General features: G+C 41.7%; 1 protein-coding gene across 8 annotated transcripts in view; it reads left to right on the forward strand.

The window, feature by feature from the left end:
* Positions 1-26,249, forward strand: part of ARVCF (ARVCF delta catenin family member) — a 246,679-nt gene that overhangs the window by 96,326 nt on the left and 124,104 nt on the right. Inside the window, exon 1 of one of the 8 annotated variants that reach the window (XM_036393097.2) lies at positions 12,367-12,611. The exons of the other annotated variants lie outside the window; for them this stretch is intronic. Coding sequence (XP_036248990.1) covers positions 12,591-12,611 — 21 coding nt within the window. The 5' untranslated portion in view covers positions 12,367-12,590. Of the gene's footprint in view, positions 1-12,366; positions 12,612-26,249 lie in introns of those variants that run through there. 8 annotated transcript variants of the gene reach the window in all.

Here is a 26,249-nt window from a genome sequence, read left to right on the forward strand (position 1 = left end):
AACATTGTTCAATTCAGAAGGAAGCTCTGGGCTATGAGGATTCCAGAAGTTGTTTCCCAGTTATACCAGACTGTTTTACAATTATACTTGCATTGAGCTGTATTGAGGCAGACTTTACCTTATATTATGGCAGCACTGCTTTTCTAGTAACAGCTGCCATGTTTTTACATGAAGATGCCTGAATTTTGGATTTCATGTGAAAGGAGCGGCCTGCACTGGTCAAGGTAAAAATCTGACCATGTCTGGTAGGAGCTGTAGGGGGTTATCCTCTGATGAGCAGCTGGGCTGGGAGAGGGGAGATGTGCTTACGTATTTTTTATAGGAAAAGGACAAGTTCACCTTCACTTTTTCTGAATGACTTTGTGCAAAGTGCCTGATTAATAGCTTCAGAATGAAATTCCTTATCCACAAAACTGATGAAGCATGAGTTTTCTGCAGTGTAATGGCTTAAGGTCTAACCACTTCCAAGAAAACCTAATAAAAGAGTTTTAAGTTACTGGGGTCTACGTGACTCTTATGGAGAAACAGCCCCTCTAAGTGACCCTAGGCTGAATCTGCATATGCCCAGCTCCCTGCCACTGGGTGAGGGGAGCTTTAATTAATTGATGAGTAGCACTGAGGATTTTAGAGTACCTTGTATATGAAATAAAATTGTTAAATAGCTAAATATGCACAATTAAGAATCAATGTAAGGTTAGTTGTGTGAATAGACACAACTAGAATTAAAAAGTGCTTGACTGAAGGATGAAAGCTGTACCTTCAGTCTTATGCAGAATATATAATATTTCCATCTCTGGTGTTCTGTGTTGCATTTCATTGTGCAGAGTACACAAAGCAGAAGGCTGTGCTCTGCTGTCTGTGGGGATTGCTCACGCCCTGCAGTGAAATCCACCCCTCTGAGGCTGTTCCAGTGAGCACTGGCTGAGTGCTGCACATCACCCCAGTCAACTGCTTGTTATAAGGAATATTGCAAAGTAACTCAAGCAGCAGCTTTTTGTGGTGATTATACATAATCTAGTTATTCTGTGTATGATTTGGACAAAAAAAAAAAGAGGGTTAGCTCTAGTTTATGAGAGTGACAAATAATCTTTAATGATCTTCACAACCAGACATCAGTTTTCCATGTTGTTTGTTTGTCAAAGTGGAATCTGCCAAAGGGATTTGTTAGGGAAGTGTATAGTCAGGGCTTTGTAAAGAGTCTCTCTCACAACTTCTTGTTGAATATACAATGCCACTCTTACTCCCTTCTTAGAACAGAAAATTAAGCCTTTTTTTTCCCTTTTAATTTTAGACATGGAAAAGTACTATATATGTGGGCAGTGTGCCAGGAGTGTAACAGTGTTCTGAAGTTCTCAAAAGACAAAATCAAGGTCTTATGAAAATATTGATTCTAATTAATGAATCCTGGAACTCTTATTTTCATTTTAATTTTTTTTTTTAATAGCAGCTTTAAACTCGTTCCATAACAATAACTCCTTGTCCTAGACAGCCCAGTTAGCCACTTGCTGGTGAGTTCTGCCTGTTCAGTGTGAATTTCAAATACTGGAATGGAACATATGAATTCTGGTGCACTTGCTGACTTTTTCTGTGAGTGTCTATGCCGTTGTGTCTTGTCTTTTCTTCTTAAAGAGAAATACCAGATCTGCAAATGAGGTCAGGGATGTGCTGTAATTGCCAAAAAGTGCATGCATAGGCTTCTTGATTTTGTGATAAGTGTGGATATTTTTTAATAAAAATTACCTTAAACCTTAAAAATTACCTTTTCATGGGAGAGGTTGATTACTTGAACAATCTAAAGAAATCATGAATGGTTTGTTCAGATATTAGTTAGAAATGGCTGAGATTATTCTTTAAGAGGAAGCTTTCTCAGAGGAGGGGTTTCTGGCAAACACTGTCCTCTCAATGAGAGATTCTAAGTGTTGTTGAAATGTCTCCCATTAATATTAGTGAGAGTCTTTTACTCAGGTGGTGACCAAGGCGTTTGGCAGTGCCTGCCAAACCTCCAGGCTCTGCAGAGCTTTGTACCCATCTGTGTTCCTGCAGGAGGCTGTGAGCAGCTCCTGCCATAGGGACAGTCCCCTTTAACCCACACAGGCTCTGGTGAATGGGGACAAAAGTGCTTTTTGTGCTTAATGTGCTTGAATGATGGGTAAATGTAACTTCTGCTCTTTGCAGCTTCCCCAGGCTTCCACTGTAGCTGCAAATTAGAGTTTGTTGCTGAGTGTGCAGCCAGTGACATGAATTAGGGTGTTTCAGCTCGAGAACTTTGGGAAGATAGCAGCTTTGTACATGTGTTCCTGCAGATTCTGAAGGGTCAGATAAAGTGCTCTTTCAGACTAAGAACCCTCTGGACAAAAGGTCATTAGTTACACAGTGGAAACCTTGGCATTAGTCTGGAAAATGTAACATTTAATGAAACTTTGGCCACAGATCTTTTATCAGGGTAATAAAATCTCCTTGAACTCTCTGCAGGTTTTAACAATGTTTTTGACTGTCTCTGGCCTTGAGTGGTGGGAGCCACATAGCTGATCATTGCTGTTGGGTTTTGGAAAGGAAACTCTGGTTGTACTAGAGACAGAAGAGTGGTCTGTTGATGTGTATTTGTGTTTGCTTCTCTGACTTTTGAGGTAAATCATGTACATTGGTTATTGCAGTATTTCAGGCCATGGAAGTCTTGGCAGTCTTTGCCTTTTGATCAGTTTTCCAGGATAAGCACAGTCCAATAAGTCACTGGTGAGTAGCACCCATCACATGTCTTCTACATGCTCAAGTGTCTAGCCAATAAGGTTTTTTACAAGCCTGAGAAATCTTACTGCTCTTCATGTATGAACAGTAGTTTAAACTACCTGGTTTCCAAGTCAGCCTTCTGCTGCTGTTCACAGTGGGAGCTGAAGTTGGGCAGGAGGGAGATACAGACGTGCCCATGTGGGCTATGGGCTGTGATAGGCTGACACAGAGATGCAGTATTACCACCACAAAACATAACTTACTACTAATGAAGAATATTATTTTATATATATATGTATGTATATCACTTTTATTAAAACATTAGACATGTGATACTTACTAAACACAAGGCTATATCCTGCCTTGGTTTAAACTGGCATGGCTCCATGGGCTTCAGAGCAGCTCTTTCAAATCTGATCATCTGGGGAGCTGAACAAGGTTTGCATTCAAAGATTGTTTCCCATCAGTATGTGGTGACAACTTCCATTCCTGTTAATGTTGCATAACCAAAATAAAGTACAGCATTCAATAAACCCCTGTTGCCAGCAAAAGCACTGTAACAATACTTGGACTTCAGAGATTCTGTAGTGCCCTACAGGGATTTGAGAGGGGTCTTCTAAGTCAGAAAAAGGCATTATCTTCCTTCGTACAGGTAGGAAAGCTGTGGGAATTGCTAAATCTCACATGGTACAAATAGCAGAAATCAGCCCTTTACATGCTGCTGGTGCAGGGTTTTATTTGTCAGATATATTGACTCTGATGTGCCTGTGAGAAGTAACACGGGTTGATCTGAGAAGTCTTCACACTCACAGAATCATCCAATAATTAAAAAGTTACTACATTTGACTATAACTGTGATTCTTTTAGGTTCCTGGTGGTGGGTTTGTTGGGATGTTCATATATAAAAAAGTGAGCCAAATTAATAATTTTTTTTTCCTTCACTTTGCAAATATTGTTATAGCTGTTCAAGGTAAATTAGCTTATGGAAAAAAACTACAGAATATTTTGATAGTTACAGTTTGGATCATTTATATATCAGCTTATGTTCCAGAGAAATAACACCTGCTTGAAAACAAACAACCACATTTGACGTTTTTTTCTTTTTCAGGCAAGTATTTTTAAGTCATAATTAAGTACCAATAGTCTTTTTGTTTATCTGAGGTACCTGTGACTTCTGCCAAAACAGAAGTTTTGACATTTAGTGAATTGAGGGTTATTTTCAAATAAAAGGTGAACTCTAAAGCACACCAGAACACATGGTGAGAATTAAAAAAAAATACAAGAAGACTAGGTCAAATTGCTTTTCTAAGAAAATACCATCAAGTTAACCTTTCTGAGTCAGCCTAGGCAACAATAGCACTTCTGTCTGTATTTCATTACTTTTATTTAAGATTCTCTGCTCCACACTGATGTAGTACAGGCTGCTAGAATATAGAGACTGTTTCCAGTGCTTTGATAGTAAGAACACTGGGTGCATTAATATTGTATATAATGGTTGCTTTAATATTGTATGTATGTTTAAACATATCCAGAAAAGAAGCAAAAATGGGTTCTGAGCTTCCCTGAATCTTCACCTTGCCTTTTCTCTGTTCTGCATCTCATACAGAATGCAGTTCCACCATTGCATGTAAAGTTTCATGTAATTAGTTTGAATTTGCAGTGCCTCTTGGCTTCCTGTGTTACATAACATATTTGTGCTCACATTAAGGGACTGACAGCATGGAAAATTCCTTTTTTTTTGCCTTACAGGTAAGGTCAGGTACAGACAACAATGTTGTCAGTTCATGACAGCTCCCTGGTGTTACAGTACTATTTCCTGCTACATTGCCAAATACCAAGGAAAAAACTCACTGGTAGTTAACCCATGGATGTTCTCCTTCTGCCAGTAGTGATAGGTAGCAAAATGTTGAAAGAACTTGCAAGGATAATCCTTATTCCTTTATAGACCCAGTGGAACCCATAGAAATATACATTCTGCTTTGGGGTACAGCATGGTTTGGTGTCAGTCACCTCCCACCCCATCTGTGGCTGCTGCTGGCCCTGCCCAGCTCCTCTCACTCTGTGATTTGGCTCCTGTTCCTTGGCCTGCAGGTTCCTGGCAGTTACAGGGGCACTCACTCCTCCCTCAGCCTGAGCCTGCTCACTCAGTGTGAGTTACTGAGCTTCTAGGAGTGATCTGGGTCAGGTTTCAGCTTCTGCATATGTGGAACTATTCAAAGGCTCCAGGGGGAAGGAGGAGGGAGATTTGGGAATATGATTCCCATGGGAGAATGAGTTCTTAGGTCAGAATTGAGTGTGAGCTGAGAGGTACTTACATTACCTAGGGATCCCAGCAGTTAGGAACTGCACCAGGAGCCATTACTCAGCTACTTTGCAGGGAGATGTGTTCCCATATGCCCCTGTCCCTGGCTTCTGCTGTGCTGGACATTAAATAATTGCATTTAGCTTGCCGGTATGGAACTTTGAACATCTTTTGTATGGATGTGTTGTCCCATGTCTGTGAGAGCATCAGCTCCTGGTTTAGAGTGAGAGCCAGGCCTTTGGCTGAACAAGAGTGGAAGCTGAAGCAGGAGCTGGTGCTCCTTGGCCCAGAGCCCTGCAGCTGGCCTGGGGCAGGGCTGCTGCCAGAGCAGGAGCTCTCCTGGAGCCACTGCAGGTGTCAGCTAGAGACTTCACAGAGTGACAGTGTGGCATGTGGCACCACTGAGGAGCTCCTATTGTTTGCCTTTCTGCTGGGATGACCCAAATTCCTAAGGAAATCCTACAACCTGCTTCATGTATTGCAGGAGGAATTCCCTAGCAGAAGCCCCCCCCCCCAAAAAAAAAAAGGAAAAAAAAAAAGGTTTGTGCAACAGGCATCTTGGTATATGTCTTATGGGAGGCTCTGAAAATGGACTCAAGTGGTATTCCAGCAAGAATTAACATTTCCTTGTTCTGTTTCTTGAATTGTCTCACCCTTGTGATTATACTTCAGTCTTCATTTAAGGCCTTAGATGGTAAAAACACAGATACAAGGGAATGGGAATAATAGTATCAGTTTCAGCAACAGTTAAGAAGCTTTGACCAGCTGAATCAGAAGCTGTGCAATTCTTTCCAGAAGGGATTTATTTGATAAGCAAACTACTTAAACCCCACTTAGGAGAGTTATTTGGGGCTCAGAACTGCTGGCACGCAGCTGAATCCACTCAAAATCTGATGTGTTATCTGAGAAGTATTTGTATAAAACTTTGTCAGCAAGTCTAGTTTAAAAAGTAGATTCCAAATGATTCAATGAAAAATAAAAAGGGAACCCAGCAACTGAGAAACTGAGCCTCTGTCTGAAGGAAGAATGACTTTATTCTTTGTAAGATTTGAGTTTTTTTCAAAACTTAATTACATACCATTTTATAGCTTTACATGTGCAGGTTGAAAATATACTTCCAGCTCCAAAAATCACACCTTTGCAGAAATGTCATTTTTCTCTCTGTCATCAAAAGTACCTCACATTCACATCTCACACTTCATCTGTTAAGTATGTGCTGTGCAACTCTCTGTGGGAACTGCTGAATTCCAAAGTGCCATCTAATGTTTGTCTGCAGGACAGCAACTGCTTTATAGTAATGATGGTAATAGTGCAAGGCAATGGCCATGTTTGCCCTAAGCATCTCAAATATTGTTGCAGTTTCATTTGCCTTGATGGTTGCAACTCCTTTTGTTTAGTGTAAATTTTTATTGAATGAGGTTTTGGAAGCAACTGAAAAGCAAGGACTTTCTTACTTTGTTTGACAAGACTTGTGAAGGAATGACTGTTCACAACTGTTAGCCTTTCTGGCCTAGAGCTGTGCCAGGTTTTAATTCAAAATATTTAAATTGAATGAGAAATTCACTGTTCCATAGTAATTTTCCATGATTTTACATTGCTTTACTAATAGAATTATGTTTTCTTCTAGGAGAACATATAAGAGAAATACATTAAAATTAAATTCTGATTGTACTGCGTTCTCATTATGTAAGCAGGCATCTAGGCTTTTCTTTGCATGATGCCTCTGAGTGTTACAACATCAGCAAGTATAACAGCAAGTAATAGTAATTATTATAAAAGTCTTAAAACAGGAACATTAAAATGTAAACATTAAAGAGTAGTATCAGGTTTAACAGGATTTTTTTAAAAAACAACTTTCTAGTCCCATTTACCACATTTGCTTCTTGATAATTAACATGAATCATCTTACATTAAAGTTGTGATTTATTTTTCATGTCCTGCTGCTTGTTTGTTTCTCAGTTCAGGCAGCAGAACATGATTAATTGTCCTGACTTTTTAAGATTTTTAGTTGTCCTACATTTTAGTTCCCAAGCATATGACTGTATTAGTTTAGTTGGGTTGTTCAGGAAGAAAGATTTTAAACCATCACAAAATCTTTTTGTACTGTATCTCCCAATTTAATGAAAAGATTTTGTTCCTAATACAGGCCTTGATCCGTAGGGGTGCAGCGAGGCAGTTTCATCCCTGCGAGGCGTTGCCCGGGAGCTGGTCAGCCTTTGTGAGCCTCTTCCCTCACACAGCCACATGTGGCTGCAGAAAGGTTTTGCAGAAACTTTAAAACCACCAAGCAGCCAACCTGGCAATTTCCTCTTCCCCTGAGCCTTTTGGGCTTTGGACCTGCAGGGTTCAACCTCGCTTTTAAACTCAAAAATTTTGTACAGTTCCCTTTCAGGTGTCTGCAGTGTCTGTATGCTGTTGTGAACTAAGGCTGAAAGAGCCCAGAATGGATGTTGGGTTATGATGACATTGATAAATTACTGAGTCTTTTGCTAGTTTAGGCCATCTTGTTAATGGTTCAAATTATGTTCCTGCTTGCTTTGTCACAAATGTGGAGTGATTCACTGAAGTCATCAGTGTGACTGAAAACAGAATGGCCAAAGATGGCCATGGGCAGCCTGAGGCTGTGTGCCAACTGTAATTAAAGCCTTTGATTTAAATGTATGTCACAGTTTACTATTTATTTAGGTATTATAAAAAAAAACCAAAACAAAACACAAACCAACCAAACAAAAACCAAACATAACCCCAACAACTGCTTCTTTTTTAAGCTACTAAATTACTAACTGGAGAGAATATTTTTTATCTGTAATTGTGGTGACTGGGAAATGCTGTGGAATACCATCAGAGTTCATTTTTAGGACTTAATCTAAAATGCTGGCACAGGGCATTTTTAGAATACTGTAGTTAAAGATTGCAAAGAACTGTAGTGTCTGTGTTTCTAACCCATCCGATTAGCTTTTCTTCCTTTTTGCAGTCTTATTTTCATATGTAACTATTTAAAATACGAGAAACCTGCTCTGGAATAAATTTCATACACAAAGACCTTGATTCTCTCTTCAGAAGGGACTGCAAAACAGCTTCAGGTTTTGGTTTGAAGAGGACAGTAATTACCATGAAAATGGGTAGATTGGGCAGACAGTTATCAGTCCGGTACATCATGGCAAACCACATTTTTGCCTTCTGGATGAGAGAATGACGCCTTAAACTGGTACCTTCTGAGCAAGAGTTTGTAATATGCAGCATGAAATACAGCACAAATTGTCTGGAAGATCCACAACCCAAACCAGAATCTAAGAAATGAAAAATGGTTAATACTGGGTATTTCTTTCCTGCATTTGAGTCTTTGCTTTCCCTTCCAATAACTACAGCATGAAATTATGGTCACAGTTCTAACCTTAACTTGATCTGTTTTCCTTGCGGTTGTTGTTCTGTTATAAATGTCATTGTAATTAATTTTTTTTTTCATAACCCAGAGTAGGTTTTTTTATCCCTTTAAAATGTAGTTAATTCTTACCTGAATGAAGCTACTGGGAGGAAACACAGGTCATTCATTCAGATGTGACCTATATGCAGTGACATGTACCTTCCTCTGTCCTTTGTTTCTAATGTAAGCAGTGCTGTCACCAGACTGTCCTTGTTCTCATCCTGTCATATGACAACTTAAATGAAATGGAGTTGACTGATACTAGATGTAGCAAGATGGAAGCTGTGTTGGTATACAAATTAAAAATCCCCTGAATCTACTGAAATGCCTGGTGGTGTCAGCCTGTAGAAATTGTCTGCTTTGCTGTATAGTTCTTCAGCCTTGTGATTCTTTAGACCTCTTTTTAATACTGGCTTCTTAAATAAAGAAGACACCTAAAATTATCCTCCATTTATACAACAGCTCCCTATTGAGTCAACCTGGCTTTGTCTCCATTTCTAAACTTGCAGTATGGGAGCAAGAAGATTGTCAAAACTATGTTCATGGCAACGTTAGAAATACCTGGGTGGATGTGTCCTACTACAGTCATGCAACCATTTTGGAGCAAGTACAGATGCTTTGAAAGGGCTCCTGTAACTTTTCAAATACATTTAAAAATGACGATAACACTAACAGGAAAAGATTTCAAAATGTATCTCAGAGATAGAATGTTCTGTTTGCATTTGTGTGGATTAAAATCACGACTGTAGGGCACTCTGACACATCCCAGCGTGCTGTGCTTTAGTTCTCCCGCTTACCTTGTTTATTTGCTGCATGAAATTCACAGAAGGACAATAAAATACCCTTGGCATGGCAGCCCCTGTATGATACAGGCTCTCTAATTCGGAGAATTGCCATGGGTGATGGTGCTGCTTTTGCCTATATGGTTAGCTGGGATTCTTGATTCATCTTGTGCCTTCTTGCTCTGTTGGCTTTATGGAAGTTACATATCACTGAAGCCATATGTTATGATCCCAGGCAGAGCTGTAAACCATTTCCTTTTTACTGCCTCTGAGAGCAGATCAATCTATAGAGCAGCACTAGTGATGGGGAATTTTTTAAGGGTAATGGGAGAAAATAAGAAAAGAGAGCCTGGCTGAGATACTATACTATTCTACCTTCCAAAGAATTAAATCCCTTCCTATTTATAAATTTTTAATTTCTCAGCAAGAAAAAAGAAGGTTTTCACCCTACTTTTGCAGCTAGGGAAAAAAAAAGTGACAGATTAAGAATTTAAGGTTCATTTAAAAAAAAGAGGGGAAGGTTGTGATGTAGTCAGCAGTCTGGTACTAATGGATAGAGTGTTTGTTGCCAGAATCTGGAAGTTCAGTATAACCTTAGGGATCTAATCCATAACTCTTTTTTAGGTAATTAGTTCTTTGACTTCACTTTGCCAAATCTCAGCATTCAGAATTGTATGAGCTAGTAAAATATTACAAGAGGCTAAGAGAACTTGAGATGTAATTTCCCTTAAAAAATCTTTTAGCTTTGAGTCAAAACATTTTCAAAATTTACTTTACAACCAGAAGGCTTCCAAGCATCTATTTTATATTTTAGAGGAAAAGCATGTTTTTAAATAACAACCTGACCTCCAGCAGGTGGGACTTCAAAATTCAGCAGCACTAATCTTGCGTGGCTTGCACAAATACATGTGGGTTTACAACATGAGAGACTTCTTATGTGAGTAAGAATTGGCAGGTCCATCCAGAAGGTTTTCAGTTTCGCTGCTTTGCATGCAGGAGTAGCTCCTTCAGTGCCCTATGGATATAGGCTTTACACTGGTTTTTCTTTGACAGGGTATAAAGGTCTGGCACATGGCCATGTGCATGGCTAAATTGAATGGTGCTCTTCTGTGCCAGCATGGCCTCAACAAAAGTGGAGCTATTTTAGTTTGTTAACTGAAGAAAAGTTGGACAAGGAGAAAGGGGTGGGAGAGCACTGTACAAAAGTACAGGAGACTCATACAAACCTCATTCCTTTTGCTTTGGCCTTTATGTATTTTATTAATGGCCACTACAGTTGCCTCTGAATTATTCCCCTGTAGATAGAATACATCTTTTCCCTCCAGTGAAGCAAATCCCTTCAGCTAAACCTTGTGCAACATCTGCCATTGCCCTTGTCAAACTTTACAGCATTTATTTCTAAATAAACTAGGATGAGCTAGGTAAAGTAGCTCTGCCCTGTTCTCTGCCCCTAAAGTACATCTGGAATGCTGACACTGGCAGTAGTAGGAAGGCTGAAATTAGGATTAAATAGGTCTGAAACATTTCTTCCACTCTTAAATGTCTGTATGGGAGATGCCACTTTTTCATGTTCCTCTGGTAAGATTGATACAAATTAACTGTTAGTCATGGGGACACTGGAAGGATGTTTTAAAATTTTCAGGGAACCTGAAGCTGGGATGAAAAGAACCTTTTGTGCAAATGTGTATATTCTGGTAATTAAAGACAATTCAATTGTACCTTTCTTCCTGGTGTATAGCTGGTCTCCTTGGCTCTGACTATGCCTGTTTGCCAGGGATAGTCTCTAATTTGATGCCAGTATCTTTCAGTCCCTAATTACCATTGTTCAGCCACCAGCTGTTAGAGTGTCGGATTTACTTATTGCTTTGGCTTGCTGCAGGAACCTCGTAGGAAAAGGGAGAACCACCATTGACTGCCCCTTGGCTGGTGTCTGCCAGCAGTGCTGGATTTTCAGCACTGGGGGCCTCAGTCCCTCCCAGATCAGGCCGACAGCTTCCATGGAAGGGCAGGGCTCTGGTTCAGGGCTGGCTGAGATTCTCCTCTTGCCCTGTTGTGGCTCCAGGGGGAAAAATGCTTCATGTTTAGTTAAGGTTGGTTTACACCTACCAACCTACATCTCTTTCTTTCAGGACTTGATGTCTTAAAATATTTAATACATCACTTCATGCAGTTTTGTGGAAAAAGCAGAAAGAAGGATCAGATCCTAGAATAAGAAGTATGGGAAGGCTCTCCTTCTTCCCAGGTATTTCATAGAGGTTCACAGCCTTGTTCAAAGAAGGGATGTTAAAAATTAGGTACTTCCAATTTACTAGGAAGAGATGGATGTGAGAACCGTGTTGAACCATGCTGTGAAGTCCCAATTTTTGTTGCAGAATGTGGTGGATGCAAGGCATAGCACACCTGGCATTCATTTTGGTAATGAGTAATTTATCCAGGCAATCAGTTAATGAATGTGGGACAGGTTTGTGGGCAGGTGAATGGCTTTAAAAAATGAGGCCAGTTGTACTTTTTAGCTCTAAGCCTCATCGCACCTGTGTAAGATGCAAAAGGGAGGAGACGGTGATGGACGATCATAATTCTCTGGTGTTGGTGCATTAGGGATGCCATTAATCTCGAAGTGAAGAGCAAAGTAAGCAAGCGGGAAGGTTTCCTTTCTTGTGCTTTCTTGCAAACCGCCCTGTAATTCCGGAGGCAGCTGCGCTCTCCGGGCAGGCGCTGTGGGAAGGGCTCTGTGCCGCCGGAGCCGGCAGGTTACAGCTCTGAGACACGCCGGGAACAGGCGGCTTCCCTCTTTGTCTCTGTAATCCATCAGGAGAGATCCGGGGGGCGGGCCGGGGAGCGGGGGAACCCCCGGGGCTCCGGGCGCGCAGTCGCCGGCAGCCGGAGGGACCGCGCGGCGGCGCCGGGCACGGCCGGGGCTGCTCCCGGGGCTGCTCCCGGGGCTGCTCCCGGGGCTGCTCCCGCGGCTCTCCCGCTGCCCGGCCCTGCCCCTCTCCCCGCTCCCCCGGCGCGCCGGGCGTGGCCGCTCCGGCTGCGGCTGCCCGTCAGTGCCGCCCCCCTGCCGGAGCCTCCCGGCGCCGGGGCAGCGGCGGCTCGGCCATGTGAGAGCGACGCGGACGCGTCCCCTGCCGGAGCCGCGGCGGTGCCGGTGCTGCCGGCGGAGCGGGGCTTTTCCCTGGATGGGCTCAGTCCGTAGGGAGGCTGCGGAGGGTGCCGGTCCGGGTACAAAAGGAGCGAGCTTCGCCGGGGGAGGAGGCTGCGGAGGCTGTCGGAGCAGCGGGCTGGGTCCGCGCAGGGGCTGCGGGCAGCCGGAGGTGTTCGGTGCCGGGGACAGCGGGACCTGCACCTCGCATAAATGCCTGCGGAACTCAAACAGGTTAGTGCGAAACTTGTGTCCTTCCCCTCGGGCTCTGCGGCCGCGTGTGCGGGTCCTGGTGGCGTGGAGAAAGCTGTCAGCGCTGGAAGGGGTTGTTTACTTGTGTTTGCGTTTTTAGCTGAGAACTAAGAGCAAAAGCTGAGCTGCTCTTTCTAGCAGAGCATTCAGAGAGAGAATCTGCTTTTGTCTCTGTTGTGTTAACTGGTGAAACACCCAAAAAAGCAAGCCATTGTGTTCTTTGACCTTCTCGTCCTGCTCAATAAATCTGGGGAGCTCTTTGACATGAACAGCTAGAAATAGCGCTTTTAAAAGAGAAAGCTTTGTTATTGTGCTTTTGTTCAATGTTTGCTTTTCCCATACAGTGTTCCCTGGCTTTCTCTTTGATTTTGTTGTTGGACATACCAGAGAAATAACGGTGATCTTTCACTCTAAATGTTATCTTAAACATAAAGTTCTTTTTGGCTGTCGTCTTAGTAGTTACAATGAACTTACAACTTGGTGGAAAAATATTTCAAATACTATTCTTTACTTTCAAGCGTCATTGGGTATTCCAGGGCAAAGCTGTTGCGGACTAGATTTAAATAAAAAGAGATCGTATAGACTCCTGTAATTCATAGGGGCTTTTCATGGATAACCTTCTTCTCCTACCTTGTAAGCCTCAGGAAACCTGATAAATTCAGGTGGTGGCAGGGTAGAGCTGCTTCTCCAACTAGGATGAGGTTGTGTCTTTTTCTTAATCCTCTTTTTTTCTCCCTCTACCTTTGTAATTTAAAACAGTACTGTAGAATAGGGGAATGCCACAATAATACATCACTGATAATACATCCCTGAATTTGTTTAGGCTCATTGCACTGGGGCTGTTAGAGTTTCTCGGCTTGGTTTAATACCCTGTTTCACCCACCCATCTCAGTAACAGAAGGCTGAATCATTTCATGATGCAAATAGGATGCTGATTCCCTTGAGGGGAAAGTAGCCCTTTCAGCTGGGTCCTCCAGTGAGCATTTCTTTGTCTGTAGGATTCCCTGGAATCACAGTCCTGCCTGCTGGAGGTGGCTGAATGTTGGTTTGTTTGGGTACTTGTTTTGTGTCATGCTTCCTGTGGGCGTCTTAGGAAGGGATTTGATTTGTCTGTGGTGCTGTTCATATTGCCTGACCCACAGCTACTGTACCTGTCAAATTATGTGCAATGGTTTGTTGAGTTTTAGATAGATAGATCTAGTTAGCAGCTCCAAGGGATTTTGGTTTTGTCTGGGTTTTTTTAATACATAAAGGAAAAAGCTGGAGGTAAGGAGCAGAATGCTAGCAGTAAGAAAAAAAAGGTGTATTTCATGTCTTTTGACCCTTGCAGTACAGTTGTGTTCATGTCTTCTGGGTTTTCAGTCTTGATAGGCGGAAAAGCTTGAGTGATAGTGGAAGGCTGTAGTTAATCACTTCAGGTCATGCTTTTCAGTTAGCTTGTAAATTCTTCTTCCATATCAAAACAAAAAAATGTCATGGTTTTAATTTTCACAGTGTCTGTCATAGCTGAGGATTAGACAGAGATGTGGTGTTTTATCTCTTCTGTTGGAGTAATGGTTCTGGATTCACTCTGAGGTCTTTTCACAGAATAGCTGTTCAATCTGGCAGCACAGTAGTTTATTAGAGAATGCTTTGCTTAATGAAAGGTGGTAGTTTTAAGCCATGAGTTGTCAGAAAAATTTACTGTGCAGTTACAGGCCTCTAGAAAGTAGTTCTTTAGCTGTAGTGATCACAATTAAGTAAAACTAAACCAAATGAATAAATGACTTTGAGGTAGATGACAAGTCTGTACAATCCATCCAGATAAAGATAGGAGAGATACTGCAATGGACTTCTGCCACATTAACTGAGGGCCTGTTGTGTTCAGATAAGGACAGCTGTGAAATAGTAATTAAAAAGAATGAAGAATAACTTTTAATCATGCTTTTGCTGGGAATAGTCATGCTTCCTGAAGTTCTGGGCCACAAAAGCAGCATCGTACCTGAGAGCACTGGTAGAGGAGCCAGATGCTGAAAACCAGCAATGTGGCCATGATGTGGGGGGTGGGTGTCACGTTCCTGAGTCCTCCCTTGGCCATTCCCCTTCCCGCTCATGAGAGATGAAGGCTGTTGAAGTTTGTGCTGAGTATCTGCAGTGGCCTTGGAAGTAAGTAAAGAGTTCATGAAACTGAGTAGGATCTTGAAGTCTGGAACAGTTAAAATGTGTGTTCATGCAGTATCACATACGGCTTTGATCTGGATCTGAAACCTAAAGTGCTGGCTTGCCTGAGGGCCATGAAGTTGTGAAGGGGAAAGGAGTCACTTAAAGTGACTTTTGCCAAAAGTTCTTCAGTTCACTGTTATTCTTGCTTAGGAAAATACTTTATTAGCATTCCAGATTCAGGCACTGACCTCAGTAAAGCTGGCCTTCCTCAGCACTTTGTTCCTGAAGCATTTCACTAGAGGATTATACTGATGTGAGAGAGTATGAAATTGTAGATCTGGCAAGATGAAAAAGCAGTTAATGCATTAGTGCCATTCCTGCTGTGAAGCTGTACCAGTGATGGAAAGCTTGTGGAAGAAATGTTCATGGAGGTGCAGCATGCAATAGAATCATCATTTTCCAAGCAATTGGTCAAGTCATATTAGAAAAACCCAATGAGAAGGGAATGTGAGGTTTGGCATGGATCTCTGTAGGGTTTCACCCATGGGTTCTCACATATGACAGGCCTGAAACAGGTCTAATATGCTTTACTGCCCTGGAGAGAAGAAATGTAGCAGTCTCCAATATTGAGTCCTCCTTGCTCTGCCAAGCATTCCCTTTGGCAGCAGCTGTGACCCCTGTAGCAGAGCTGGGCACAGGGAATGGGTTTGGGACTCACTGGGATGTTGAACTTACTACAGGAACAACTGAATGGAGGCACACACTTGTGTGAGCTCTGCCACAGAGGCAGTAGTTCTCTACAGGACAGTGGATTTTTGAACTCTTTGGGCATTACTGCCCAATTCAGGTGTGGCACATCAGCTCAGATGTGAGAATGCGCCTTTGCCTCTCGTGGGGGAGTCTTTCCAAATGTAGAAATACTGATTAAGGAAGATAAAATGGAGAAAAAAGCATGTTAAACAATCACATTTGAAACTGGATGGACTGGATGTTTATAACAAGGCTGCTCACAAACGTTGAATTGCAAACACTTTTCCCAGGAGTTCACTTCTGCCACTAAATTAAGGTGTGATTCAGTAGGAGTAGGATCAAGGCTACTGGTGAAGTTCTGTCCTTGCATTTGAGTGTTAAAATAACAAGGCATTTCACTGAATAAAAGGATTTATCATATTCTTACTATGTCTTTACATGTTCCTGCCTCTGTTCCTCAGTTGCTCTAAATTATTTCCTCTGTGCTACCAAAATTCTGTAGCTGTAATGCAGAGAAACTTCCAAAAAGCTCCTGCTTCAGACTGCACCACTGCTTGTTCTCCTTTGTTGCAAGTATTTGTGGATATTGTGGTGTGAGATGGGAGGTTCAGCTCTGTCTGGGGTTCAGAAAATCCTGTTCTTTGCTGCTGCTGGTTGTTGGTTTCCCAAAGCGTGCAACAAGGTAATGCACTCATGTTTGGGACCATTCTGGGGACAGAACCACTGAACTGATGCAGCTGAAAAACTGAAGCAAACCCTAAAGCTCCATGAAAAGAGGAATGGCCTCCTGAATCAGGCTGTTTGAGGCCCTTGGAAGGGTTGTACCTTCCTCCTGGGCCTGAAACAGGGAGAAGTGGCTCTGTGTGAAGTTCTTGGGAGAAGGAAAAGGGCAGGGCATGTACAGGAGTGTGTGGGCAGGAGCTCATGTGATGGCTCTGCTGTTGAAACAGGGTGACAATGCAGTACAAACCTCATGTGCCTTGGCCTGGGAGCTCTGTATACATTTGGTTTGCTCAGATCTTCCCAAGGACAGACTGGAGCAATAACAAGATTGTATTCTTCAGGTGTTTTTAAAATCACTGTTGTTTCAGTAGCATGTGAGAAGTGAAACAAAGGATTTTGCTAGTAGGTTTTCTTTGGTTTTATTTTTCCAGTGGAGGTTTGAAGAGTAAATGGAGTCCCTGAAATAAATCCTGAGAGTAGAGAAAGTGTATTTCAAATTCTTGGATAAAAGGAAAGCTGAAAGTCAAACATTGATAGAAGACACAGAGGACACAGTGACATTTAAAACTATCTCTCATTAAGTTGCAGCCAGGCTTTGGGACCTTTTTTTAATTTGCCTTTATGCCTAAGAATGAGCAACTGTGACTATACCTGAGAGAAGCCAGATGAGCAACACTTGCTTTCTTAGGGCTGCATCAGATTTTGTGTCTAAGATTCTTCCACCCACAAATGGGTGGGCAGAATCCTTTCTGTTGTATTAAGGGGTGAAAACTCCATGAACTCAGTGCTCCCTCTGTACTGCAGTAATGTGAAAATCCATAACTTCCAGTGGTGTTCTCTGCCTCTTTGATGAGTCAAGTCCACGCCTGCTTACAGCAGGAGATTGAAATACCAGAGTTTTCCCTTTTGTCCGATCCCACACATCTATCCTTAGCATCACAGCTCCTCAGTGTTCAAAAAAGAAAGTGTTTTAACTAAACTTGAAGTATTTTTGAGCTTTGGATTTTCTGCCTCTACAAACTAAATCACTTGGCGCAGTTCTGAACTTTTATTTTCAGTAAAACTTTCTCAGCAAGACTATTGTAATGTTCAGAGAGATGTTCCTGAAAGTCTGTAATGAAACCAGAGTCAGGGTATATTTTTGTACTTTAGAGACTGTATTTTTGTGTGTGTTTATATATATGTGTGTGGGTATAAAAATACATACATGGAGATGAGAAAATTATTTAATTTAAGTAGCATTACTCTAGATGTGTGTAGTGTAAGACTGATCAGAAGAATCATCTGGAATGTTCAGAAGTCATTCAGAGTACAAGCTTGTAATTGATTAAGGAGCTGATGAAAGAGATGAAGCACAATTTGTTTATGGATGGTAGAGCCCTGAGATATAAGCAGGTCCTGTGTGTGACCAGGATTATTGTGCTCTTTGAATTGTAAACTTCTTACTAAAAAAATTATTTTCGTAAGTTTTGCATATGAAGATATTTGCATCCCTCTCTTTTGATATGATTCTCCGGTGAATTTGCTCTTAAGGGCATAAAGACCCTTTTGGCTCCTGGGCATGGCACTGAGCGGGCCTTGGCTGGTTGGGTGTGTGATACTTTAACAAAGACACAAATCAGTGTCTGTATTTGAGTTATGCAGAGATGACAGCTCCAAATTTGAATAAGATGAAGTCACTTGTTTAAGGAGTTCAATATAGGCCTTTGAGAGTATGTTAATTCCAAGTAGCTCTGGAGAAAGGATTGATAAACTGGTATGAAAGATTACATATGGGGCTTCACACAGTACTGCATTGCAGTAATGCAAAACATTTGTTTTGAATGGACAAAATTACTTATTTACAGAGCAAATTATGTGGGTGGCTAGATTTCTCCATCAGCACCTTCCTGAATCCTTCTTAATCACTGATAAACCAGACTAATTCTTTATATTGAAATGGTATCTGGAAGTTCTTCTATAGCACCACTGTCTCACATTGGTATAAATTCTTTTGAGCAACTGCTCTGGTTCTGCATCAGGTCAAATTGATGTTCTCCCATGGGCATCCTTTACTTCCAGGCACCTTCTTGGTGTGACCTTCTTGCCTTACTGTGCCATCCAGAATGTCCCTTCCTACATCATGGGAAGGAAGGAGTTGGAGGTGTGTGTAGTGCCTTGGTTTACACATGCCTTGAAGCTCCCAGTGCTATGATCAGGGCTTTGCATCCTTTATATGCTGTTCCAGATGCACCCACTGGCTGATTTGCAAACAGGAGGGAAGCAAGGTTCTGGTTTCCTCCCCAGGAAGGGGGACAGGGGTGCCTCCTGATGCTTGTGGTTGGGTGAAGTTAACCACACTCTTTTCTGGATGAAATTTCAGTGAATCTGCAGAAAGCCTGTCCTTGCCTTACAGTGCTGCCAGGCAAATCAGAAGATATTTTTTAAATATTTGGCAGCGTTCTGCAGTGTGCTGGTTATGGTGTTAATTCACTTCTGCAGGGTGATTGTGTCCTAGCAGTAAGAGTGTCAGAACCTGATGCAGCAGCTCCTGTCTCAGTTTTTCAGTAATGTATTTTTTTTCACCCATGTGCTTTAATAATCTTATTCTACTTTCCAGTTCTTCATTCTCCTCTTAGACCAGCTGGAATGGTCTGTATTTCTGACTATAGTATGTTTACAAGAGTTTTTGAAAAATATATTCTTCACATTAGCATATGTAAATGTGTGCTAGATGGGGAACACATCATGTTTGTCCTTAGCAATTTCATCTTGTCTAGGTAATTCTTTTGACCAAGACATGTTATTTTATTACCTGAGGTTAGAATGCATCTTGGTCATGGTGACACATTTATCTTATATTTTATGATGCAGTCTTATCACATCCCATTTCTTTTTTCTTTCCTATTCAGCTTTTCATCTGTCAGTGACAGCCATGACACCAGTTAGTGACACAGTAGTACCAGGGCTATGTATTAGTGCACACTGTTGGCAATTTTTAAGGGTAGCACTTTGCTTCTAAGGTACAATATTCATTTTAGCTGGTTGTTTCTGGAGGGGAGAGCCATTTGTAATTACATCAAAACCAGCAGCCATCAATCATTTTAGACGTAGGAGATGGGGAAAAAAGACTTACTTGGATAATGTTCAGGGAATATGAAGCAAACAGAAAGTGACACTGCACCCACCCTTCTTGCACTGCAAGGAGTGCAAAAAAGCACTAATTAATTTTTTATGTACTGGTGATGGACCTCCATATTTACAGTTGCAGCTGTTATATTTTAACATACAGAAATGAGTATCTTAATCAGCTGTATGACAAATCAAAGGGGGAGGGAGAACATTGTTCACTTCATTGCTGAAAAAGTTGTGACCCTTCTTAATATGTTGGATCAGAAAATGTATTTTTCCCTGCCATGTCTTCAAGGGCCAAATCTTTAGAGAGAACTGCTGCTATATAGGTAACCAGCTTTGAGGGACAGACTTTCAGACCTTTAAGCTAGTATGCACCAGCTGCAGATATGATTAGAGATCAATTAAAAGGTGCTGTGTCAATCTACTGAATAATTTGGAAAACCTGACTGCTGGTTTTGATGTGTAAATAGGAACTGAAGCATCTGCCTGCAGTTTCTCTAAATCTAGTGTGGCACACTGTTAATCCAGTAAGTTTTTCTTCTTCTTGGTCTTTGAGACTCCAGTCAAAATCATCTTTGTTTCATTTACATGGGATCAGTTTTATTTTTCTTTTTCCCACAAAGCTGACGCTTCAAAATTTCAGCTTAACAGTGCCAGCGCAAACTTTACAGCACTCGGATAAAATTTAATTTTCTTCCTTTGCTGCCTCCACCAAGAGGCATAGCAGATAATGTGTAACACCCATGCCTGGCTTGGCTGAATTCCAGAGCCCTTCCAGAAAAAGAGACACTGGGAAAATCAGCATCTGCCATGTAAATCGAGATAGTAAAGGAAGAGTCATGTCCACAGCAGCTGAAGTGCTGTGTATGCTTGCATAAAGACACTGCAAATGTGTGGGTGTATTTCATGAATTGTTGCTCTTTGGATTTTTTTGTTCAGAGAAAGTTGGCTGAGGTACATTATGTGGATACTGTTTTGGCAACTGAAATTGCAAAAATATTTACGAAGTCTGTTGGGTTCTTCCCCCATGCTCTTATCCCTCCTTCCTGTATTTAAAACTCCCTTAAGTGTTTTGTTTTAGTCTTCTAAAACTTCATCATTTTCCCTTAAAGGGACAAGGGAAATTAGTTTTCTTCTGATTGTAAATTACAGATAAATGTTTTTGAAAAATGCCGTTTAAGTTAATGCTGAGTTGAAACACAAAACTTAAACTATTTTTTTTCCTAATATTTCCTGTGGATTTTTGAATTGCAAAAATTTGTGAAAAGTACTTCACTTAAAATGCAGCTCCCATGTTCTCCTGAGGTAAAATGTCAAGATGGCTTTGTTGAGCACTTCATGAGATACAACACAGCAACACCCCAAACAAACAGAGGGCATCTATTTAGGGTATTTCCCACAGTGCTGGTGGGAGTGCAGCCCTGGCTTCCAGAGGATTCCATGGGCTCCTGGTCCCATCCCAGCTGAACAGGGGCTGCTCACCCCGCTGGGAGGCAGCTCTGGGACACAGGGTATGGGGCAGGTAGTGCGAGGTGATGAGGGCTGACTTCTCCATTGGACAAATGAAACTCAAATATTGACCCTGGCAACTCTTGAGGTCCAGTTTCTCAGAATTGTTGCCTGGTTGAGCAGTGCGTTTCAGCCTGGGGTTACACTGCTGCTTCTCAGTTTCTTATCTTGTTCCTGAATTTCTCAACTCGATTCTGATAGTGCCCAAAGCCATTTAGAGCTGGTGTTCTGCAGCACTCGTGTCTCATTAACTCTGGAGAAGCATAGTCTAGATTTTGGCTACAGGTAGGTCCAAGACTCTATAAAATTGTCTTTGGATTTAGCTGAGAATTGAAGGAAGAGTGTCATGAACAGATCAATTCCATTGGAAATGAAAGAGTTAAGAATGGAAATCTGATTGCACAGCTGAAATCTCAATAGGAACTTGTGGTCTCTTGAGAGAAAATGCCATTCAGCACCGTTGCACAGAGTTATTTCATTCTTAATTTTAATTGACATGTCCCAGAATGCAGCCTTCTCTGACGAATCCGGGCTGCACAGAGGCCTTGTGAGTCTCACTGTCTGTGTGGGCGATTGCTGTGTTTCAAATTCAGGTCAGCATTAATTTCCCTTTGATACCAGCATCCTTTCTGCCTACCTTAGTCATTCAATAGGTTGATGAAATTTGAATGAATCTTCCCCTAAGTAAGATGTTGGTCACCTCCTGGGATTTCAGTGTAATAATCTTGCCCTGCTCTTTTTATCTTTTGTGACAGTTTTAGCCCCTTGCCTCGTTGACAGGGGTGTCCTGTGCAACTTCAGTAACAGGAAAGTAATTATTTTATTGTTGTAAAAACTGGGATGCATAGGTATTTCATCTTTACTGGGGGGGAGGAGGGGCCTCAAGCAAAAAGTTCTGGTGTAAGATCAATTTTTCATAAGTCTTCTGGGTTTAATTCAGATGCAGTTAGTTATAAACCCAGCACGAGTGGGGGAACCATGCAGCTCCATCCTGTAGTAGTTGTGAGGAGTAGAGATATCTGCCCTAAGTGTTTATTTAATATTTTATATCTCCAGTATTGATTGCATTTTTTAAATAAGATGTATGATTGACCAGTATTGGGATCATCATAGAATTTACAGAACTTGCTTACAGCTTTCGTCTCTGCTTTGTATCCAATAGGCTGCTGCTTAAAGAAAAAATTTGCAAAGAGCCCAAATGCACACAGTAGCCACAAATGCAGTGGAAAAGCTGTGCTACAGAACATCACCTTGTGATTTAATTTGTTCTTAACCTGTAGATGTGCAGATGAGGACAACTGTGGGTACAGCTGGAACGCTGAAGGTTTCATTGGGCTGTAGACTTGACTGCCACTCCAGCTTCTGGATAAGTGTCAGTGTTACAGGTCTAATAGCCTTAAAGATATAAATTCCCAGAGTATAATTTGTTTCTAGTTACATTCTATGGGTTGTTATTAATTTTCTTTGTCTTCTCAGCTTTTTAAGCTGGTACAGTGTTTTGCTGGCACACAATGTGTAGTAGCTGTGTAAAGAGAGTCTTCATTATCTTCTGAAATTTTGCATAACATCAGCTCCTTCATGGAAACCATGCAGTGTTTGATGGTGGTCATGGTGATGATCAAACTTACAGCATCTGTAAAAGAATGTCTGTTTACAAAGGGTCACTCTCAGCTTAAGGACATTAATTAAAGTCTTCTCAAGGGTTTGGATTTGAACCCACTGTTCACCTTCTCCAGAAAAATTGATCAGTGGTAATAAAGGTAGACTAAGAAGGACAAAGGGCATGATATGATACATTTGTAATTGTTTGTTTTCCTCTGAGCATAAATAGCATCTGCTGTGTTTTAACATAGGAAATGGTTTTGTATTTTTACTACTTGCCAAGGTTGAAGTAAGCTGCTGTGAGTTACCTTCCTAGAAAGCCTGAGCATTGCTCCTGTGTAGAATTCCTCACTTGACACAAATTAACAGGAGCCAGTTGTCTGGCTGTTTCTGGTAAGATTTGAATGCCCCTAAATAAAAGGAGACAGAGCTCCCTGAACTGAGGGGTGGGTCAGCTGTGGTGTCCGGACAGGGCAGTGCTCCAAGTGATGCTGGAACCGAGAGTGCAGTTCATGGCCTGTCTCCAGGCTGACATGAATTTCATGAACCCATAGCTACAGCCTATAACCTCCATCACATTTTCTCCCCGAATTTTGGTCTGTGACACCATACCTGGAATATTTCCTGGATGCAAGACTTCCCCTCCTCTCTGGTTGGTAAGCAACTGAATTTTGCTGCTGGTGTGCTGTGTAAGGTCCTGTAAAACTTGCTTTTGCCTGATGTCAGTCTGTTTATTGTAAAGCAAGGTATACAAATAATTATCTCTGATTGGGTGTTTCTTAGGAGAAATTATCACTGCTGGCCTAATTTTCCTGGAGTTTCTCTGGTCTGGGGTTTGGAGCAGGAAGGGAGCCTACCCAGGCTTTGTCCATGGGTGGTTCAGGAATAGGTGCTGTGCTCATGTGGAGTGTGTGATTCAGAAGAGAAATAAAGTTTAGTCCTGTTACTCCTTCTGGTATTCTAATTTTTGAAGAAAAATTGATATTTAAGCAGGTGAGTTTAAAATACTGTAATTTAATGTATTTATACTCTTGTACAACTGCCTGCCTGCCTTAGCTAGGGTGGGGGCTTTATTAATAATTAAACCATGGATTTGTTTGGGTTTGACTAGCCTCAGCACAGAAACAGCCTGCTGAAGTTGCTGACTGGAGGTAAGTATGAGAGCTTTGTTCTCAGCAGAATCCTTCCTCTTGTGTTGTTTCCTCAAAAGCTTAAAGGTTCCAGAACCTCTTGGTGTGTTCATGTGTCTGTTCCCAAGCTAGAATGTGCATAATATGACAAATATACTTTAAAGGGACTCTACCATACAAATCTGGAATGTGTCCCTGTGTATATTGCTTGTTTTTTCTTTCTTAAACTTATTTTTCTTCCCTGCCCACAGATGCCCATATGCTAGAGGTTTGGAGGAACAACCCCAAAGCCCCACATTGTTTATGTGCACAGCCTATTGTTCAATCAAAGTGCATATTATCAATGGTCACATGCTTTGCTTAAATATTTTATAAGATCATTGCACTTTATGCTAGCCCTGCCTTCTTTATTGTCTGATTGTGCATTTCCACTTAGACCTAGTTAGTAATTTAGACAGGCTTAAAATCTGTAAGCTTCTAGCAGAGATTTGATTTCAGAAATGCTTTGTTCTAAAAGCTCCCCTTTGTTGTGCTCAAATGACAGAGCTTTGAGTAGTGAGGGATTTTTTCCTCCTTGTTTTCTGGTTGTACACTGCTGAAGTAATCTCTTATCTGCAAAGAATCTCCTGCCCCCTCATGCCTCCAACATGAGACAAAAGGCACGCAGGTGCACAGCAGAGAATTGGATTAAATATGAGGGCAGGCTTCAGGTGCAGGTTGAAGGAATCCTGTCCCAGCTGGGTGAGGAGTGTCCTTTGGCAGGGGGGTCTCTGCACAGGCACCTCTGTGTCCCACACAGGCAGGGCTCTGTGTGCAGGGGAGCTCTGTGCCCTCCTCTGAGGTCAAGTGCCTCTCTTGCTTTGTTCCTTGCCTTTTGGAACACTGCCCCTTCTAGGATAAGGCCACAGGGTACAAGAATAGAGAAATAGTGAAAAGAAAATAATAGGAGCTGTTGGAAGTAACCTTCTCCTGGCTGTGGGTGGAGAAAGGTCTGTGTGGTTTGTGCCTGCTGGGAGTGCAGCAGTGTGCACTGCTCTGCCCTCCCTGGTGGTACTTCTGCTCTGGTACCAGCGAGGCAGTGCTTGATCTCTCGGCTTCCCAGTTCTCTCCCCGAGTCTCCAATCAGATATTAGAGGAGTTTACAGGAGTTTTGTCTCTAAACTTGACAGAAAAAGTTCTGGACTGTCTGCAGCTTCAGTAGACATTAAGGCTCCTGAGCTGGGCTCCACAGTGGCTGATGTTGTGAGCAATAATCATGACCCCTGCGTTTTTTGGGGGAGAGATGAGTTTCATTGTTACTCGGGCCGGAACTACTTGTTATTATATTGGGGTCATTTACCCTGAGGGCAAGTGAAAGCAGCTTGTTACTTGGGTTCAGGCTCCAGAGTTTACTGTCTGCTGACATCAGTTTCTGCCTTCTCCCCATCCTGGCAGATTTAGTGGAATGGACTTCTTAGTCTTTGCTTAGAAAGTTCTTTTAGGGTCATTATTTCTGAAGGTGATTAAATTTACAGGAAACACATTCAGCTTCTTGCAGTGTGTGCGTCAAGAAAATTTGAGTCCATAATTAAACCAAGGAACTGGAAATTAATTGGGAGGGAAATTGTTGCTTTAAAGATGTGCTAAATAATTACCATTTTTCTATTTTTAGCTGGCTGTTGAAGTAACATAAGATGTAAAGAAGATAAATCTCTATAGCCCAGTACTCCTCATTTTGGAGGGACAATACACTAATTCAAATAGCTAAATATTTCTTTCTTTAGCTCACTGAATTTTCTAAGTGCAGAAAGATCTCAGCTGTCAGAAAGGTTTGGGAGCTACTCAATGCCTCATTTGTAATATACTTTTGAAAATTTGAGCTTCCTTAAAAGTTTTCCAGAACTACAAAGCGTCCACATGCATATGTAAACACTTCATAGCAGGGAGACTGGAGGCTCTGCTGTTCCTTGCACTCTGTGACATCTTTATACTCCACAAGGCCTTGTAGGTGTGGAGGGATAGAATGTAAGAAAATAAAGATATAGTGCAGAATGTAGTCTCACACCTGAGGAATTGCAGCTGCACTAAGCAGGAAAGATTAGGAACAGGCCTGCCCTTAATAGGCCACAGCCGTGTCCAATAAGAAGAATGCTACAAAAGAGTGGGTTAGCTGGGTGAGGGGAGAGCTGCAGTTTGTTGGCTGTGCTGCAAGACGAGAGTCAGTGCTGCAAGGAGCTGCCCATGAGAAAGCACCAGCAAGGAAGAAGGCATGGAACTTTTGAAATAAGATGACAACAGTAGGTGCCTTAAATGCTGCAAACTGTCAGACTAGATCCGAGCTCTGGGTTATCTTTGGGGTTTCTTGTTTTAGGGGACAGTGAGTTGCTACCAAACAGGAGCAGGAAGCTGTTAAATGGAGAGTGTTGATGGCACAGCAAGTTAAGTTTGCTGGTGCTGAGTTGAACTTTCAGCCATCTGGTGATGATGGTGGCACTCTTGAAGTCAGCCTTATTGAAGTTTAATTGAAATGTGATGAATGAAGATTGTGTGCAATGTATCAGTTGCATTTTTGTGGCTGGCAATAGCAAGGATCAATTTAGTGAGAAGCACATTAGAGCATACTATGGCTGCTGATTTAGCATCTAAGTGAGGACCATTTGTCTCATGAAGT

The sequence above is a fragment of the Molothrus ater genome, chromosome 18, assembly GCF_012460135.2.
Source record: "Molothrus ater isolate BHLD 08-10-18 breed brown headed cowbird chromosome 18, BPBGC_Mater_1.1, whole genome shotgun sequence".
In the NCBI taxonomy this organism is placed as follows: Eukaryota; Metazoa; Chordata; class Aves; order Passeriformes; family Icteridae; genus Molothrus; species Molothrus ater.